The sequence below is a fragment of the Electrophorus electricus genome, chromosome 15 (genome assembly GCF_013358815.1).
Source record: "Electrophorus electricus isolate fEleEle1 chromosome 15, fEleEle1.pri, whole genome shotgun sequence".
Classification (NCBI taxonomy): Eukaryota; Metazoa; Chordata; class Actinopteri; order Gymnotiformes; family Gymnotidae; genus Electrophorus; species Electrophorus electricus.
Window position 1 is genome coordinate 2,861,532 of NC_049549.1, and position 17,930 is coordinate 2,879,461.

Consider the following 17,930-nt stretch of genomic DNA (forward strand, 5'->3'; position numbering starts at 1 on the left):
CTATTGTGTGGCATTGACATTACATTACATTACCTGTAATGTCAACACCATACAATAGATTAGAAATGTGTAAGCAGCTATTAGTGTCCGTGTGATTGGACGAGTGGAGAGAGCAGAGGTGAAAGGTGAGGGTGCATGTGAGTTCACTGCCATGCTGGTTAGTTATATTTACCTCTGCTTCTCCCAGCCTCTTTCAGGCTGTTCATGACATGTGGTGCAATGCTTTCCAGCACGAATCGTCCTTCCAGACCTGGGTAAAGGGACCTGTTAAAGAAATATATATATATATATATATACATACACACACACACACACACACACACACACACATATATATTCATTCCTCTATACTGCAGTCAGATAAGCTATATATAACAACATGGCTAATTTGCTGATTTGTTGTATTAACACATGCATGTGGTCAACATGAAATGTTTCAGTTTCATCAAATGATACTACGACTATGTGAAAATGTATTTCAAAATAAAACAAATCTCCATACCTTGGATACTCTTCAGAAGCAACATAAACAGCATCCTTGTCACTAACCGAGGAGGAAAATGCAACAAAAGACTCATTTTGCAAGGGCAGCATCTCCAGTCCAATCAGGTCACTGTAGCAGCCATCGCTGAGAATAAACTCCAGCAGAAGCAGTTTCTCTCGCAAGGCCCCCGTGTGTCTGGCTTTCCTTAGTGTTTGTCGTACAAAAGAAGGCGTGACTTTCCTCAGACTTTCGGGTTTGGTGGCGAACGTGTCAAGGGCCCCAGCAGCGTTGACTGGCACCTGTGCCAGGGTGATCCCTGAGCTCTGGAGGTATTCGATCACGGTCTCTGCGCAGTCCTTCGTGGAGTCAAGTTCTGAAAACACTGCATCCTCCACGTTCACCCAGGTGCTGCTAAGCGAGAAGATGACAGGCTGCTGGAGCAAGTCATGGTAGAGGGGTTCAATGATGGGTCTCCAGTGGGGACGTATCCTGTTAGTGTCAGGCCAGGCTCCATACAAAGCTCTGGGAGAAAGTGGAAAATCTTGGTTCTTATTGGCCTGAATTCTCTTAATGGTTTCCATGATGAGTGTGTAGTAAGCCCTTGGCATGACCGTGGTGATGAGGAGTTCATTCCAAAGGGCGGCCGGGTCTCTCCACTGGTCCACCTCCCTCCACTTGATGCTCCTACGGTTGTCAGTCAGGCCAAAGAAACCACTGACATGCACCGGCAACCCTGTGAGACTCTCCTCTCCCAGGGGCAGTGGAAGGAAGCAGAACGCCCGCCCTGAGAAGCTGGAAGTGGCACCCTTGGCCTCATCACAATGTGTCAGAGGCAAAGCTATGCCAATTGTTGGTATGAACTTCAGATCATCTGCCAGGGAGTCCAGTTCCCTGCACATGCCTCTTCCGCCCACGGCATTGCACACGAGCCACATGGTCTTCTGTTTCTCCTTGGCAGGTTTGTCATACACGTCGATGGCGAGCTGGTATGTGGCACAGGTCACCGAGTCGTTTGGCACACTGTTGCTGTAGTTGTTTATGGCCAGGTCCAAAGTCTTCAGCGAAGTTGGCCGCTCAAGCTTGCGTTCGGAGTTCTCCCCTGCCGTGACCTGGAAGAGCAGTCGTTCGGTACCATCTGACTCACGCGTGTGGAGCGAGACCTTCTGCACACTCTTCAGGAAGAGCAGCACAGTGTCTGCATCTGCTTTGAAAGACTCAAACAGCTCCAGAACTTTCTCTTTGTTGTAGATATTGCTGCTCAGCTGAGATGGCTTCGTGCGGAGGGGGAAGCGAAACAGCGTTCCTGGAAAGTTGCCATCTGCGATAGTCTTCTCCGAGCTGCCAAACAGGCCGACGAACGGGGCGAACTGATCACTCAACTTCGTGACCTCCTTTATGTCGGACTTCAGGTTCCAGCACTGTCCAGACTCATGGACTCCAAACAGCAACTGATGAGGGTCCAGCATTGCAATTTGATCCCCACTGAATATGCTTGGGACATCTAGAAAGAGAAAACACAAATACACAAGTGCAATGAAAAACAAGATGAGGAAATCTGGGTATTTTAGATTTGTGATGTCTATGTTACATAGAAATGAACCTTTGCTAAATGGAAGATATATGAGCTTCTGAATACACTCAATATTCTTAGCCTAACTTCATAAACTCCTAGACTAAGAAATAACAAAACAATGAATTTAATAGTTACCTGTTATGTGGTAAACAGAGTTGAATCCAATACCAAACCGCCCCACTTTTAAAGGGTCCTCCCTTTTCCTGCTTCTTGCTATCTCTTGAATTCCATTCCAGTCCTCTGCCGTGAAAACTGCATCGTTGTACACATACAAGGCTGCACCTGATGAACGCACACAGTTTGGCTGATTTGTACCACGGAAACACATTTCACACAGCATTTTAATGCAACAAAAGATAGTCTCTGTCACGAATGGCTACCCTCCTGTTGTCCCTGTTTCAAGTTTGGTTTATTTGTCACATACATAGTCATACACAATATAACTCGTAGTGAAATGGTTGACATGGTTTCAAGACTCTGCTCTCCACGCTCAAGGATGGGAAGCCCCTGGTATTGCCCTCACTTATGGCAAATCTGAGTGAGTATGACGGAGGAGATTCATTATGCAGTGCCGCGTCTACCTCCAGTACCTGACCTGCCCTAAACCCCCTGAACTAGTGAAGGTGCTGTTCATAGACCTTTCTTCGGGGTAAAGCACTAGAGTAGGCAGAGTTAATATTCCAGCACAGAGCTCAGAAGGCTAGAACTGTGGAAGGTTTCTTCCAGATGTTAACAGCACGGCCAGTCCCTGCCTCCTGCGTGTAGGAAACAGCCCTACCAGCCGCTATCTCCGGCGTGATGGTTGCCACCTAGCCGGATCCAGCCCCCGGCATGAGTGAAGCTGCCCGACCGGATCCAGCCCTTGCCTCCGGCGCGAGAGACGCCGCCGCCAGTCCAGTTCCTGTTCCTGTTCCAGTCCCCGGCATGAGAGACGCCGCCCTTCAAAACCCAGTCCCTGGCGGAGTGGATGCCGCCAGTCCTGTTCCTGTTCCCGGCCTAGTGGTGGCCACCTGGCCTGTTGTCATTGCCCAAGAGGTCTCTCAACCTGTTCCTGTTTCTTGTGTTGAGTCTGTACCTGTAGGTGCGCCCCCTGCCCTGCACAGCCACGCCTCCAGACGACCTGGACCCGCCGCCGCCGACTGGCGCAGCCGTGCCTCCGGACCTCCTGGACTCACCGTTGAACACCGCAGCTGCGCCCCTGGGCCTGCCGCGTCACTGGACCCGCTTGTTCCTGGGGTGGAAGAGGCCACTCCACATGTCCCCTGCGCCACGCGCCCGTGGTCACTCCTCGAGACTCGCCTGTGGCCCCGGGCAGCTGCTACAGGTGTGCCTCCAAGGACGTTTGGGACTCCCTGAGCCACGCCTCGCAGCGAGCCAGTGACTCTTGGGGCCTCTCATCGGCCTCCCGGACCCGCACGAACTCTTCGTTTATGCCGGGTATCTGAGGCTGCTGAGGCTGCTGCTCCAGACCCCAGTACTGCTCCCTTGTCTGCCTCTGTATCCTCTGTTCCGGTTTTGTCTGTGTTCCTGTCTGTAGATCCATGTCTGTGTATGTCATCCTAGTGAGACCCGTTACCCTGCCATGTGGCTTTAGTGTTTCCTTGCCCATCCCAGAGTGTCTGTGTCCATGCTGGTTGTGTACTTTGTTCCTGTTCCTGTGTTGGTCGTGCTTGATATACTCACCTCGGTCTTTGCTTCTGTCCCTGTTCACACATATGTGCCCGCTACCAGCATGTCCCCTCACCTCTCCTCCCCTCTCCTCCCCTCCCCTCTCCTTCCCTCCCCTCTCCTCTCCTCCCCTCTCCTCTCCCCTCCCCTCTCTTCCCCTCTCCTCCCCTCCCCTCTCCTCTCCACCCCTCTCCTCCCATCTCCCCTCCACTCTCCTCCCCTCCCCTCTCCTCCCCTCCCCTCTCCTGACTGTACACCCACCTCCTGTTCCAGCCGCGTCACTGATCCGCCTTTTCCCCATCCTACTCCCGTCCCTAGGTCTGCCCTGACTCCTATACCCCTCCAGGGTATGGGAATGGATCCCATGTATGCCCGGGGTCCTACCCCTGGGTCTGTCTGTTTCGGTGTTCCGTCTTGCGTGCCCTGGTGCGCGCATTGGGGGGGGGGTTCTGTCACAAATGGCCACCCTCCTGGCGTCCCTGTTGTCATGGTTTCCCGGTCGTCTTTTTTCCTGCACTCCCTGGTTCCGCCCCTTAGTTTTGTTTTCTCCGCCCCTCGTCTGTTCCTTTATTCCAGTCCGTGTTTTGGGTCTCCCTGTTATCATGTTCACCTGAGTCTGTTCTGTGCCTGATTGTCTTGGTTATTTAAGCTCTGTGTTTTGTCTTCTAGGGGGTTGGTTATTTTGGTAACTCATGTTCCTTGTCATGGCTGTTACGCTCCTAGTACTGTCGTTGCTATCGTGTTTCCGTTTACTCTGGATGTCATTTTTACCCTCAGCGTTAACCCTGTGCTTTTGGTTATTTTGCCTTTCATGTTTGTATTTCCCTTGTTAATAAACCGCCCCCTGCACGTGCATTCTGCCTCTCGCCTGATCCTATGGGAATTGTTACAGTAACCCTTAATCTTTTAAATCACACATTTACCAGACATACTATTCAATGTATGACATGAAATGAATCTTCCTCCTTTACCTTGGTACTGGGCCATATCATGTGACCAGAGCAAATCCACTCCGTATTCGGTCTCATCGTACAGGAACTTGACCTCTGTGGCACCTGCATCCTCTGCATTCTGAATCAGCTCCTACGAGAAGAAAACTCGGATTATTAGCCTGTTCAGATCAGACATACAAGTGTCCTGTTTCCTAGCTTATGTTTGAGAAGGAGAGAGAAAAATAATGTGTGAAGTATTTACTAGAACTCTTCAGCACCAAAAGGTTCAGTCATGTTTTTACACATGTTTTTATACGTTTATACACATTTGTTTTTACACAATTGCCTCTCACAGACATGCACAAGTCCTGGAAATGTTTCTACAGGGTATAATACATGAGGAGAAAATGTTTACAGAAACTCCACTACACTGGTAATACAGCAACAGAAAACCAACAGCTGTGCTTTTATGTTACATGAACACAAGCTCTAATACAGAACAGATCACGGTATGTTATATTTATTATAGTTTGCCTAGGACTATTTGAATGTTGTGGGTAGTGAAGGATCATTGTAAATAATTGTTTCCTGGAAGTGCATCATGCAAACACTTTTGTACATGACTATGCAGCATGGATGTTTAAGGCTGATACTGCTGAACACTGTGTCACTTTCTTTTCAAGCACAAGATTACAGATACATGAAACTAGAATGATCAGAACATTAGCTACCAAACTAAAAGTTATTTTTTTGACACTGAAATGTACTAAAATGCTCATTCATAATTAATACAAAAACCTGAAGATGTTATGTTGACAATCTATTGAGAAATCATTTTTAAACCCTGTCTTTCCTTAGAAACATGCAAATTAGCACCCTTTTGGGTCTTATATCTTGTTACTGCAGGTGAAGTATATATATATATATATATATATATATATATATATATATATATATACACACACACACACACACACACACACACACACACACACACACACACACACTGGGCACTCAAATATCCAGCAATCACAAGATCGAACATTTAGAAACTGCATACCAGCAGAAAGGCAGACGGACTGAATCCTGGATGGGTCTTGCCATATGTACGAGTATATCTGAACAATGGCCCCTGAGTATAAGCTGTTAAGAGAGACACAGTGGCCATGGTGGAGGTAGAACCAAAGGACATGGTGACATGGTAAGATAAACCCCTCCATGGAATGTACCACCCCCAGAAACAGAGAGGGCTGACATCCAAAAAAATCAATCCCATAACAAGGCACAAACATGCAGGCAGGAACTAAGAGACACAGGCAAGATTTTACACGGAAACATCTGCAGAACATCTGCATCTACAAATGGCAGGAGCCACAGCGAGTAACAGGAAACATGGTAAGATAAGGTTCAGAGAAATGTTCAGATCCACATTGATCGTTTTGAACCAGCAGAAGCTGAATATCATGATTACAGATTAGCAATAGATCCAACAGGCCCAAGCATGGACACGATCAAAATGAGAAGCTGGAGAAATACAGAGAATCTGAAAGAGACACTACAAAACAGTGGCTGGTGATCACCGAGGTAGACCTGTTCATGGTAACATCACCCAGGGCTGTGACCCCTAAGCACAACTCCATCTGGACGCAAAAATGAGTCCAGCAGAACAGTTACGTGTGTGTGTGTAATGCTATATATAAATAATGGCTTTGAAGTTGTTTTATACATGATGAGACCTACCTTCAATATTTGTCCGCCCTCTGGATATCGTCGTAAAATATCCTTCAGAAACTCTACCAGTGGGGGGGTAGTCTGCCCAAATCTCCCTGGAAGACAGTGTTACAAGCAGTGACAACCTTAACTCATTCCAAACTTGTTAGTTAACACTCCTTTAAAATATTAGTTGTTCATTAAAATCGTTATAAATTGTTTTAAATGATTAAACACTTATACACGACACCAGATGATCCTTCTATATCACTATAGTTGGGAGATGCCAAGCTGTCCGCTGGTATATTTATTGTCTGAATATGGATTACTAATCTCACCTCCCCCTCTCAATCCACGTCCATGCAGTGTCATGAATATTTCAGGACTCCCTTGTGGTACCAAGGTCCAAATCTCAACTCGGTTACTAATCTGCATGAATGGAAAAGTGCAGATTACCTTTTATTATATATCATCATGCCATCATAGCAATTGGATCCCAATCCCTGCCATTACAGGCAACAAATCTATATTGATTTCTTTTTTAAATTATTTTTAAAAAATCTTTAAAACTGTGCCGCATGTACAGTTTAGCGTATAAATGAATAAGGATCGTCTGCCAGTTGGGTTTTGCAAGGCTACAGTCAATCTCACTTCACCAAGCGCAGCTTGAGTGATGGGAGCTAGAGAGCCACCCCAGATACTTTTGATCACCTGAGCATGTGCAGACGCATCCTCAGCAGGTGGTGAAGGAGCTGTGAGAAGGTCAAAAATTCAGCAGAAGTGCACTCAAGAGATGCATCAAGACATCTAAAAACTTTCTTTTTAAGAGCTTCATTCTCCATCCATCAGTATAACCTTATACAAACCACTGATTTAAATTGCTCTTCCAATTAAAAGGGGCAAGAGAACATTTCCAGTGACAAAGATTATTACCCCTGAGTCATTGAGATATATGACTGCTGTCTAATTTCCGGAAAGACCGACATGTGGTGTCGGCGGTGGGTAAGCCCAGAAATTGCTGTCTTTGACCGGCCATGGTGAAATCTACTAAATCTACTAAATTACCAACCCTGCTCAGCACAGTACAGTCAGCTGCACGCAGCTAGGGGCACATGAGCTAGGGGCACGCAGCTAGGGGCACATGAGACCAGGCAGCGAATCAGAGCAGAATGACCAGATGCTCCGGTCTCAGTGATGACCACTCACATACCTAGTGGCACATTCAGCTATGAGACGAGAGGAACAGACCATCTGCTTAATCCATGGGCATGTCTGCACACTGCACTCTCAAAGAAAAAGTGATGATATGTAGCTCAGCGAGTCCCATTATCACTGTACAGCTTTAGTCTGGAACGTGGTGCCGTAAGGCAGGGAGAGGAATCAGCACAATACATTTACCAAAGTGTGTCTTGGAAAAACCAAAGTCAGGAATATCTGGTCAAAAAAAGGAAAAAGATACACAGTGTGGCAACACAGAATGCACCTTACATCTGCAAGCATCTTTGAACAGAACAAACATCAACCACTGAACATCAAAGACTTTCTTCAGGTACAAAACAAGAACAAAATGACTTTGAAATAAAAAGAAAATTATGTCTCAAATATTTTCTCCTGAAGTGCAAGTGCACCTTTACACGGTTCATCTTTTTTTTGACCCATCTGACTCTTTCAAAGTTGACAGAAACGTATTCGAACGGCATGCTGGGAAGCCCAACTAGTCAAAGCATCTCCTTCGAGAATCACCAAGAGCAAAATTCCCAAGTTTATTACAGACGCTGGAGCAAAGCCAGCATCCGAGGGAGCTGTGCATTGTCCAGTAAAACCCCCAGGGTTCAAGAGAAGTAGAATCCCTAACTAAGGACTAAATAAACCGACTTCTCCTGTATGTTCTTTACTGTAATTGTGGGGGTCCGGGTCCAGGGGATACTCTAGCTTGCAGTGACAAGCTCTCCCTTGGCTGTGACTACTTTCTGAGCTTCACATGAGTAGCCGAGAAGTGTCCTCAGCCATCTGCCCTATCCGATCACGGAGGCTTCTCTCGTTTGTGGCCAGGAATGCAGGGGCAGTCTCGACAAGCAGCCACGACTCTGCTTCAGGCCTTCACCTCAGGCTCTTCATGTCAATGTCATGGTATTTATGGGTCTCTCCTCTGATAATTTAGACATTCTTTACATCTACTGACAATGATCATTTCTCTGAAAAGTCCTAAAGTCATTGCATAAATAAATCTGATCAATAAACGGTTAAACTTATACCCTATAGAAAAAAATATGGTAATTCTGAATTATATGCGTGTAATAATATGTTATCAGACAGTCTGGACATTTCAGTGACTGGGGTATGTTCAGTCCCTTTGTTAAGACTCCTGGGCATTAGCACACACACACACACACACACACACACACACACACACACACACACACACACACACACACACACACACATATATATATATATATATATATATATGAGAAACCTTGTAAAGCTTCCACTTGCCAAGGTATCAGTTTGTACAAAGTAAATTTACACAAAACTGTTACTTAACTGTTAAAGTTACTTCCAGCACATAGCACTAAAATGTCGGAGCTTTACTGTCAACAACAGTGCAATGCAACAGAGCACATCAGAAGTGTCTGGGTAGAGTAATGGACTGCATGCAGCTAGCGCTCTGGAAAACAGCCAGTTCACTGTCGCAATGGGACTCGAATTGAAATCAGAAAAAAAGAGTTTGAAACACGCTATTACAAGTAAAAATACACTTTTAGTTAAAAAAAACACCAAACCTTTAATGTTCTTATAATTATATCATTACGAAAATAATAATAAGATCTGGAGAAACAATTAAAAGGACTAGAACTGATGGGACCTGCAAATTTCATTTCCATCATGGTCTGAGGTCTGAACGACAAGCTAAAACTTCACTGACTCACACTGGTTTTGTCTTCAGTGTAGAAACGAAACCTACCAGAGTCAGTGGGTTTATCTCTAAGAACATATCATAATCCTTGTTAAGGAACCCTTAACCTTAGCCCACCAGAGCCTCAGTTACGGACTGCCACGAAGGCCCACCTGTGCGACCCACACACAAGCACAGTGGAGAAGTGCCTCTGCCAATATAAAAGGGGATATTTACAGCTGTGTGTCTGAGACGCATCTCCACAGAGTGGCCACCAGACATGTGGTTTCTGCATTGACACACGCTGGCCTGTGTGAGTGTTGTACTGAGAACTGAGACGTCAGCATGTCATGAGTCTGTACCCTGGACTGGGTGCAGACACCACAACAATGGACCACAGTCTAACAAGCCCGACAGCTTCAAAATCTCTAAGTCACTTTACTCCAGTGAATTATACACTCGGGTATTTGGGTGATGATTAAGGTAACATGAAAAGGACAGTTTGAGGTGATTTTGGGAATAGTTATTTTTCTTATACAAATACATCACAATAGAACATTTGCTATGTGATGCACAAATGTCAACGAACAGAAATACTGTATTTTAGACAAGTTCAGGTTAATAGAAACCAAATGGAAACCAATGCTCTATCTCTATATATAAATTATTGTCAATATCTAAAGTAAATATTCCTCTGACTACTTTACGAGGCTCTTTCCAGATTTCACCGGTAGGTGGTTTCAGAGTACCACACCCTCACACCCACCACGTTGCCATGGTGAAGCAGCAGCTGCTCACACACGGGCAAGTTGGTTTCTTGGTAGATGAGCTGCTTGATGTCCTGGACTGCGGCACCCCATGGGACCCGGAAGATTCTCTGGCCCAGATAGTCGTGACTGACTGTGACCAACAGCAACCTATAAGCACAACAAAAGCGTTATATGTTGGTGCAGGTGTGTGTCCTGAGTTCTGAAGGGGAACGGTGGTCATGTGACCTTGGCTGTGAACAGGAACCCAAGGTTTTATGGAAAACAACTTGTACTTGTCTGCTATATGAGTTCTTACCACTTATTCTGAATGGGCGAGTCAAAAAGGTTGCCCTCTTGTAAATTGTAGGAGCACATACACCATAGCAGGGCAGTGATTTTGCATGGTGTGATTGTAATTGAGAAGATTCTTTTAGATAATCATTACAATTTCTAAATGAGATTTTAGACACATTCTTTTAGGTTTCTGACACATTATGTCCGTTACAGAATTGTGTTCATAGTCAAAAGTAAATGACTTTTGTAAAAACCATCTTCTAAGGTCAAAAGGACACCGATATCACTGATATTTTCAATGCCTTGAGCGATTTAAGAGCAAATAAGCAAAGGTTCTTCTAAACAACATTAGAAATCAATGCCAATAGCTCCACTACACAAACCAAATTATCTTGCAGTCTATAAGTGAAACCTACTTAAGCTGCAGACACATCTCATTAGCATTTCATTAGCATTGCCAAGAGAAAGGGTGAGCCATCCAAAATGGCCTCAACAAGTATTTACACAAGACTGAGTCCCCGCAGAGGATCACTCATCAGCCAAGCAAATGACCCAAGCCTTGTCAAGCAACCCCAGCAGGTCTTCACAATGACTAGCACTAAGAAAGGGTGGAGTTCCCTAGGGAAAGGGTGGGGCTTTCTAGGGAAAAGGTAGGGTTTCATAGGGAAAGGGTGGGGTTTCCCGTGCAAGCATAACAGATAGCTAAAGTGTTGGAATATATAAATGCAAGTGACCATTTTAATGATTTACTGAGTGTTTAAACTTAGTATGGATATTAGTTAAATTTCTTGTTTAAAATGTGCTGTTAAATGTCCCAAAACGAGAGACGCTAGAGTGGAAATGGACGCGGTGAAGGTGGATGTTCTGGGCTAGAGGCCATGGAATGTTGGTCAACTGCAGATCACCGGGTTTGGTTTTGATCCACCAGTGTTGTGTGCACAGGTTTGAAGACATAAGCAAACTGGCTCATGGCAAAGGGGGTGTGGCCCAGTGGGATGCGAGCAGAGCATGCATTTGTTCACCTTGCTTTCGTGCACGCTGGTGCTGGCATTTCCTGGAGCATGTGGTAAGCTCAGCATGGGCACGGTGCTGCCATTTGGTACAGGACAGGTTGGAGAGTGTCACCGCCTACTAAGCCAGAGTGCAATTGCTGTGTGTGGGAGGAGCCAGTGTTTGGGCGGCGTGTGTGGGAGGGGCCAGTGTCTGGGCGTGTATGTAGGAGGAGCCAGTGTCTGGGCAGCATGTGTGGGAGGACCCAGTGTTTGGGCGGCGTGTATGGGAGGAGCCAGTGTCTGGGAGGTGTGTGTGGGAGGAGCCAGTGTTTGGGCGGTATGTGTGGGAGGAGCCAGTGTCTGGGCGGCGTGTGTAGCAGTGTATCGAGCAAGCTCACATCACCAATGGAGCTAAGTGTTTGGTTGTTTGGGGGCCGATGGGAACAGGATGCCTGGATCAGGGTATGCCGAGGAGCTAGCACCAGCTCGCCAAAGACCACCAGGGTGCTGGCAGCAGGCATGGGGAGGAACGCTGCTCCCAGCTCCATTCATCGTTAGAGAGCCCCTGCAGCGTTGTGAAGCAGCACCCGGGCGCAGTGGTGTATCAGGTTTCTGTGCGGCATCAGGGTGACATGCTCCATAAAGACTCACCTGCCCCGTACTTTCCCCATGAGAGAGACACATGAGCTAGGAGACCAGCAAACTTTTGGGGGCATCTTGCAACATTGGCACTGGGGCAGTTACCAGGCTGGAACTGCAGTTCTGGGAAAAACGCAGGGTGAATAGCACGCGCTTGCATGCTTTGAGTACTATATTCAGGCTATTTGGGTCGCTGGCAAGGCAGACCCAGAGTTGGGGGTGCTCACGGTGGGGGGTTTAATAAAGCAGGAGCATGTTGAGGGCTCCCAGAACACCATGTGCCTCTCCGTGGACTTTAGTTGCATTTAATGTTTAAAATGCGTTGTTAAATAGTTGGATTTGGTTTCTGTATTAGGTGTAGTCTCACTGTGTCCTTTGTTAGTTTGATTAGCGTTTAGAAATGTCCACAGTCGGTGTCGTGGTTACCTTCTCGTTACCCATTTTCTCCCGTTACTCAGTCACGTCCCAGTGGTTACGGTTGTTAAATTAAAAAGCGTTTCCATTGGCAGTCCCGGTACTTCTTCACTGCCGACGCTCTAGCAGTTTGCTTAACGCAGCTCGAAAAACGGTGGAGGGTTGGCTAGCTAATAGGCTACTGTCGGCTAGCTCTGCGGGCTATTTCGAGCTGGGCTGCATGATTTCATGGTCCATATTAAGTAGTGGGGACAGAAGGCTTTGACTTACCCAGAATCGTGATTGGCTGCCATCACGGATCTGCCGCTTCCCTTCACGCGTCTGCGCACACGCTCATCCGCCGGCACCGTTATCTTCCCGAGCGCAAAACTCTCTGGGTTGGTCTTCACTTAGCACACGCCATTCGGTTCGTTTGCCCAAACCTTCCACGTCAGCCCATGATTCTCTTGTACCGAGCGCTGTTTCTTCGTCTTTTCCTCTTGGATGTATAAGTTATAGCTGTCAGATATTCCTGTATTGTCTTACGCTTTTCTGCGTCCAGTCCTCGGGTCTACCTTACTTGGACATTAAAACGCTGTCCGTAGTCCTGGAAGAGAGAGAACACAGTGGCTGTCAGTTAAACAGAAACGTAGCCTCCTCCATGAGTAATGCCTCCTAATGTCCCCGTATATCTACGGTGCCGGCAGCTGCGGGTGCTGTTGCTGCGGCGTTTGACTGCGAGACGCCGCTGTGGATGATGGTACTTGTAGTTGAAGGTGATATTTGTACTACAATCTGAGCATATGAAGAGTGCAGTACTGTTCGTGTTCCGTACGCATTAATAAAGACAGAACAGTCAGCAGGCCTGTGCATTAGTGACATCTGTTCAGCGCGAATTTATGCAGTTTAAAAGTAGAAATAAATGTATGACTATAAACCTAAATCTCTATAATCTCATTGAAATATGTCATCATTTTATCTTTTATCGATCGATAGCTCTGACTTTGATAGTCTTAGATTGCGCAGTTACGAGAACATCCTACCAATGACATCATACAACCTCAGTCAAGGACTTACACTCGCGCAGTATCAGTAACTTTGCGTATCTCTAGCATTATGTATTATTAGACAAACTGCTCCAAGTCTCCGGTGGTAGTAGTCTCTGTATGGACACTCCCGATATTACAGTGATCGGTTGGGTCAACCGTGTGCCTTTTTCCCGTGGAAATTCTTTGCCGCAGTAAGTCGATAGTTAGAACACTCACCACGGGCTGCATCCTGGCGTGCGCAGCTCCATCCCCGGGCTCTGCAGAAATGGGTCTCACGCTCTTTTCGTCATCCGATGCGCATATCACCGACGATAATCAGCAGTGAACACCCCCGGGTTTTGGTTGGTTGGTCGTTGGGTTTCCGGTATAAGAGAGCCCACCGCATGCGCCTCCCCGGTGTAGGGCACCTGGAGCTCCTCGGGTCTCAGCCTCTCCGGTGTAGGGCACCTGGAGCTCCTCGGGTCTGCGTCTCGGAAGGTTTAGCGCACGTCCCGTCAGCAAATGTGGTGCTTCTCAACGGCAAAGCGATCTTAAAGCGACCGCATGCACAAAAAACGGAGACAGAGATATCCAGATGAAGAGTCAGGGAATTATGAGCTCATTAACTCCAAATGAAACAAAGGCAGATTATTCCAGTAAATGCTTTAGGACACTGGATTAGATCGTATTCTCTTTGTATGCAGATTATTTCGCAATGTTATTTTCTCGTAAAGAGAAGAGCGTTGTAGAGCGCATATAAAGTGAAGAACTTTTAAGTGTTGGCAGGTGGATGTTGGACAATAGATTGTCACTTCTTTTAGGGCAAACTGAATCAGTTCTGGAACAAGGAAAAAGTTAACGATGAATTAGTTTTTAGTGTGGTGGGTCAGGATACGGCAGTGGTTAAGATGTATGTTAGATAATTATATGTCAGGTAAGGAGCATGCACTTGGGGATTTAGCTAACAAAGTTTTTAGATCAGAGAACAGTGATTACATTGTCTGGGGCTTTGGTATAAACATAGTTTGATTAAGCCTGTTGTTTGTGGTATGACGGTATTCCAAAGTACATTAAAACAGATTTCAAATTTCTCAAAATTGGTTATGGCTATTTTAAATCTCCCAATTAGAACACATTTGGAATTGCCTCATTAGAAAATGATGGGAGGTTAGAAGTCCAGGACAGAGTTGCAGTGATAGAGTCTGTAAGGTGGGTAAGATTTTTCATGGGGTTGTTCCACAGTATTATAAAAATGCTTTTGTTCAGGTGAAAGAAGTTCATAGTTATTCTACAAGAAGAAGAACCACAGATTTGGTTCCAGTTGGTTTTAAAAGTAGAGTGTGTAGGGGCTCCTTCTTGTATGTAGCTGCAACTCTGTGGAATCAGCTGCCAAGGTGTTTTAAAATTATTGATAGCATGCGAGATTTTAAAAATACTGCTAAAAATGGATTCATGAGGGAGGTATGGGTAATAATTAAATGGATACTTTATGTATGATATTATGTTTTTAATTTTTAGGAGCAAAAGTATTGTGAAATTGTTTTTATGCAACATTTACTATGTTCCATCGGCTGTCTAAAAGGGAATTTGGTATTGTATAAGACATCAGAGTGGAACTAAGTCTGTGGACCTTTTTGTGTTATCCCAAACTGTTTCTGTTTTTTATTATAGGCACCATATGGTATGTCAGTGTGGATATGGTTTATGTAAAATATTAAATCCAATATAATCAAATCAAATCAAAGTTATACTAGAAATATTGTCTCTCCAAACAGGATTTTAGAGAGTTTCTGATGAGATTCTCATGTTATGAATCTTACCATCTTTGTTTGATAAAAATAATCACTTTTTGTAACTCAGAATAATTAGACATGCCTGCAGAAGGAAATTATAACAGTAATGTATGCACAGTTGATGAGCTCTGAATACTAGAATAACATCCTGAAATAACCGGTAGAGGGCAGCATACTCATTCTCGCTAAAAAATCTAAGCGTGCAGGTAGCAGCCTTAGATTCTGAAGTGGAAATAAAAGACACAGATAAGGCCAGACATTTCTTAGAGATCATTTTAATATTAGATGTCATCTTCATCAAATAACCAAGTGTCCCAATCTTGTACAGAACACCGAAACAGACAGCGACAGGCGGTAGGAGTTGACACTTAGTGTCCTCAAATGTCCCTTTACTTGAAAGCATCATACTTCACTTTCCCACCGTAATATTGTCTCACACTCTTTCATTGTTTAATGAACTAATCCAGCTCGCATGCACAACTGTTCTTGTCTAGTCTTACCTATTACAAAGTTATTTAAACTTAACACTGCATATAGTGTCGAATCGCACGGGTAAGTCAAATTTCTCACGTTTTTTTGCACTACTTTTCTGTTCATGTGAAATATGGGAGCATGCGGACGGCCAGCTCGACCAATCCACGCGCACCGGGTGACGTCACCCAGGCTGGGGCACGCGGAGATGAAAGGGAATTTCTGAGCGCGCCGAAGCACGAGCTCCTGCATCAAACTTACCGAGGATCAGACGAGAAAGGGCGGCGAAGGACGGCGGGATAGTTCTGCTTCAGCCTCCGCTTCTGCAGCCCAGATGAATTACAGGCATGGACTGAACTCACCTGGCCACCTCTGCCTCGCAGGTAATAGATTCAGAACCTGTAAACTCTGCATTTCTGAGCTGAATCACATGCCTGAAGTGCTTTTGTCCTCGACCCAGTGAATCTTTGATGTACACGCTGATCCCAGATCAGATTACAGCGTCTCGATCGCAGCCATCCTGACTTTGATCTCCGCAGTCACTTTGTCCTCGGCTCGCGATAGTGCTCAGACTGCACAGGCAGCTCGCGGGGCAGTGCAGGACAGACAGGACACTAAGCGCTCTTCTGGAGCGGCTCGGACGCTTAAAGACGAGGTCAGTTACCGCTGGTTACAACTGATTTATTAATGACCCTCGGCAACCCCAGTGTGATGCTTGTAGTTGCCTTAGTGTTGTGTTTTGCGGTAGAAACAGTGGTAGGGAATGGAAATTAAGGTAATATTTCTACATATTAATAAATAAATTTCCAATTTGTGCAGTCTCAGGTAGTCTGATGATGATCACATTAGAATCACATTTCATTGTCTGTGGAGCATTTTCATTGCTGAAAGTAGCTGGGTTTGTGTTTATTTGTTTGTTTTTTGCATGTGTCTTATATAGATTGAATATTTAAACATTAAATTTAGCTTATTAGAAAGGTTGTGTTTTTGACCAGGTCTGCTGATTATTTTATGTGCTTTAGTTTGGCCAGTAAAATGGGGAGGGCTCGTCCGATGGCACCTGGCATGCGGTGTCTTCACCTGAAGATACTGTTCCTGCACTTATGCCTGGTATGTTCACACACATCTCAGATCCCTTAGACGCTTTGTTTTCTTTAGAGAAGCTGTGATACAACGTTGGAGCTCTTACCTTGGGATGATCATACTTTGTCCTCCTCAGGTTGCCATAGTGGCGGAGGAGAGAAGAGCATGTAAGGAGCAGGAATACCGGCACCAGGATGGGAACTGTGTGGCCTGCAGGCAGTGCGATGCCGGTCAGGAACTCTCAAAGGTTTGGGATTTTCTTCTCTTGCGGCTCTTCCGTGTTCTGGTGTGGAGACATCGCTACAGTGTCACCCCACTCATCATTAGTTGTCAAATGTTTTTATTTTCTTATTAATATTTAATTATTGATTAAGTGTGAAATGGATTTATGGATCTACATGACTGAGGTTGCAGTCTCTTTTTGATTGGACAATCAAAGCAAAAGTTACTATTGAAGTTTTGGATTTTTTTTATTTTATTTTTTTTTTACAAGAAATACCTTCAAAACACACACACACAATAAGCCTGATGATTTACAATTGTAGTACAGAAATCCAAGCTAAAGGGAAGGACTTCAGGCACGTGCTAGTTCATCACTGCAGGAAAACACTCAGATGCCACTTGTAATTCCTGTTCTTGTAACTTCCAAAACATTACCCTTCACAGGTTTGGAAAAAGGCTTGAACCAAGCACAAACCCGTGTGCTCCTGGACCTAGAACATCATAAAACTGGGAAAGTAGAATTCAGTGAAATCCCTGTTAATGTCTCAAGGTTTACGAAACTCTTCGAGGTTTATGAAAGCGTTTCCTATCAAAGGAGACCCTACAGCTATGCAGTGTGTGAGTGTCCACACAGCGCGCGATGCCAGTGTTTTGAAGAGCCTGTCCTCCTCGGTTATTTATTGCTTCCTCTTTGAGGAGGGAGAGGAGAACACGTTGCTCTTGTCTGTACTGCACTGACCCCATGTTTAAACGCCCGTCTGCCGGACCCCGACCTGTTCACTGTATTCTACTCTTTTGTGCTGGAGAAAAGGCTGTCCTTCACATTGTTACCGTCACAACGTAGAAGACTCTTATGAAATCGTTATAGGCTGAGTAACCGAATAACCTACATTTCCTTTCAGCTAAGAAGACCAGAATTTGTTCAGTAAGTAGCTTGTGATGTTGGAGTTGTACAGGATCTTCCATGACTTTTATCTTGGTACACACAAACGTATTGTTCATC

At 45.3% G+C, this 17,930-nt stretch overlaps 2 protein-coding genes across 8 annotated transcripts in view; one reads left to right on the forward strand and one right to left on the reverse strand.

The window, feature by feature from the left end:
- sacs (sacsin molecular chaperone) overlaps nt 1-13,831 on the reverse strand; it is a 29,052-nt gene extending 15,221 nt beyond the window's left edge. The window contains exons 1-9 of one of the 2 annotated variants that reach the window (XM_027012019.2): nt 13,596-13,831; nt 12,622-12,937; nt 10,030-10,180; nt 6,706-6,796; nt 6,398-6,483; nt 4,697-4,808; nt 2,193-2,339; nt 503-1,985; nt 173-264 (exon numbers count right to left, since the gene is read on the reverse strand). In XM_027012019.2, the coding sequence (XP_026867820.2) occupies nt 173-264; nt 503-1,985; nt 2,193-2,339; nt 4,697-4,808; nt 6,398-6,483; nt 6,706-6,796; nt 10,030-10,180; nt 12,622-12,644 (2,185 nt within the window). In that variant the 5' untranslated portion in view covers nt 12,645-12,937; nt 13,596-13,831. Of the gene's footprint in view, nt 1-172; nt 265-502; nt 1,986-2,192; nt 2,340-4,696; nt 4,809-6,397; nt 6,484-6,705; nt 6,797-10,029; nt 10,181-12,621; nt 12,945-13,595 lie in introns of those variants that run through there. The other variant, XM_035534263.1, reaches the window with a different exon arrangement.
- Nucleotides 13,832-15,772: 1,941 nt separating this feature from the next.
- Nucleotides 15,773-17,930, forward strand: part of tnfrsf19 (tumor necrosis factor receptor superfamily, member 19) — a 15,459-nt gene continuing 13,301 nt past the window's right edge. For 2 of the 6 annotated variants that reach the window (XR_004776902.1, XM_027012022.2), the window contains exons 1-4: nt 15,915-16,005; nt 16,162-16,277; nt 16,645-16,732; nt 16,842-16,952. Coding sequence is in view for 5 of the 6 variants with exons in the window: in XM_027012022.2 (XP_026867823.2) it covers nt 16,658-16,732; nt 16,842-16,952 (186 nt within the window). In the remaining variant the exon portion in view is untranslated. Of the gene's footprint in view, nt 16,006-16,082; nt 16,278-16,644; nt 16,733-16,841; nt 16,953-17,930 lie in introns of all 6 variants that reach the window. The other 4 variants (XM_035534266.1, XM_035534267.1, XM_035534268.1 and 1 more) reach the window with 4 other exon arrangements.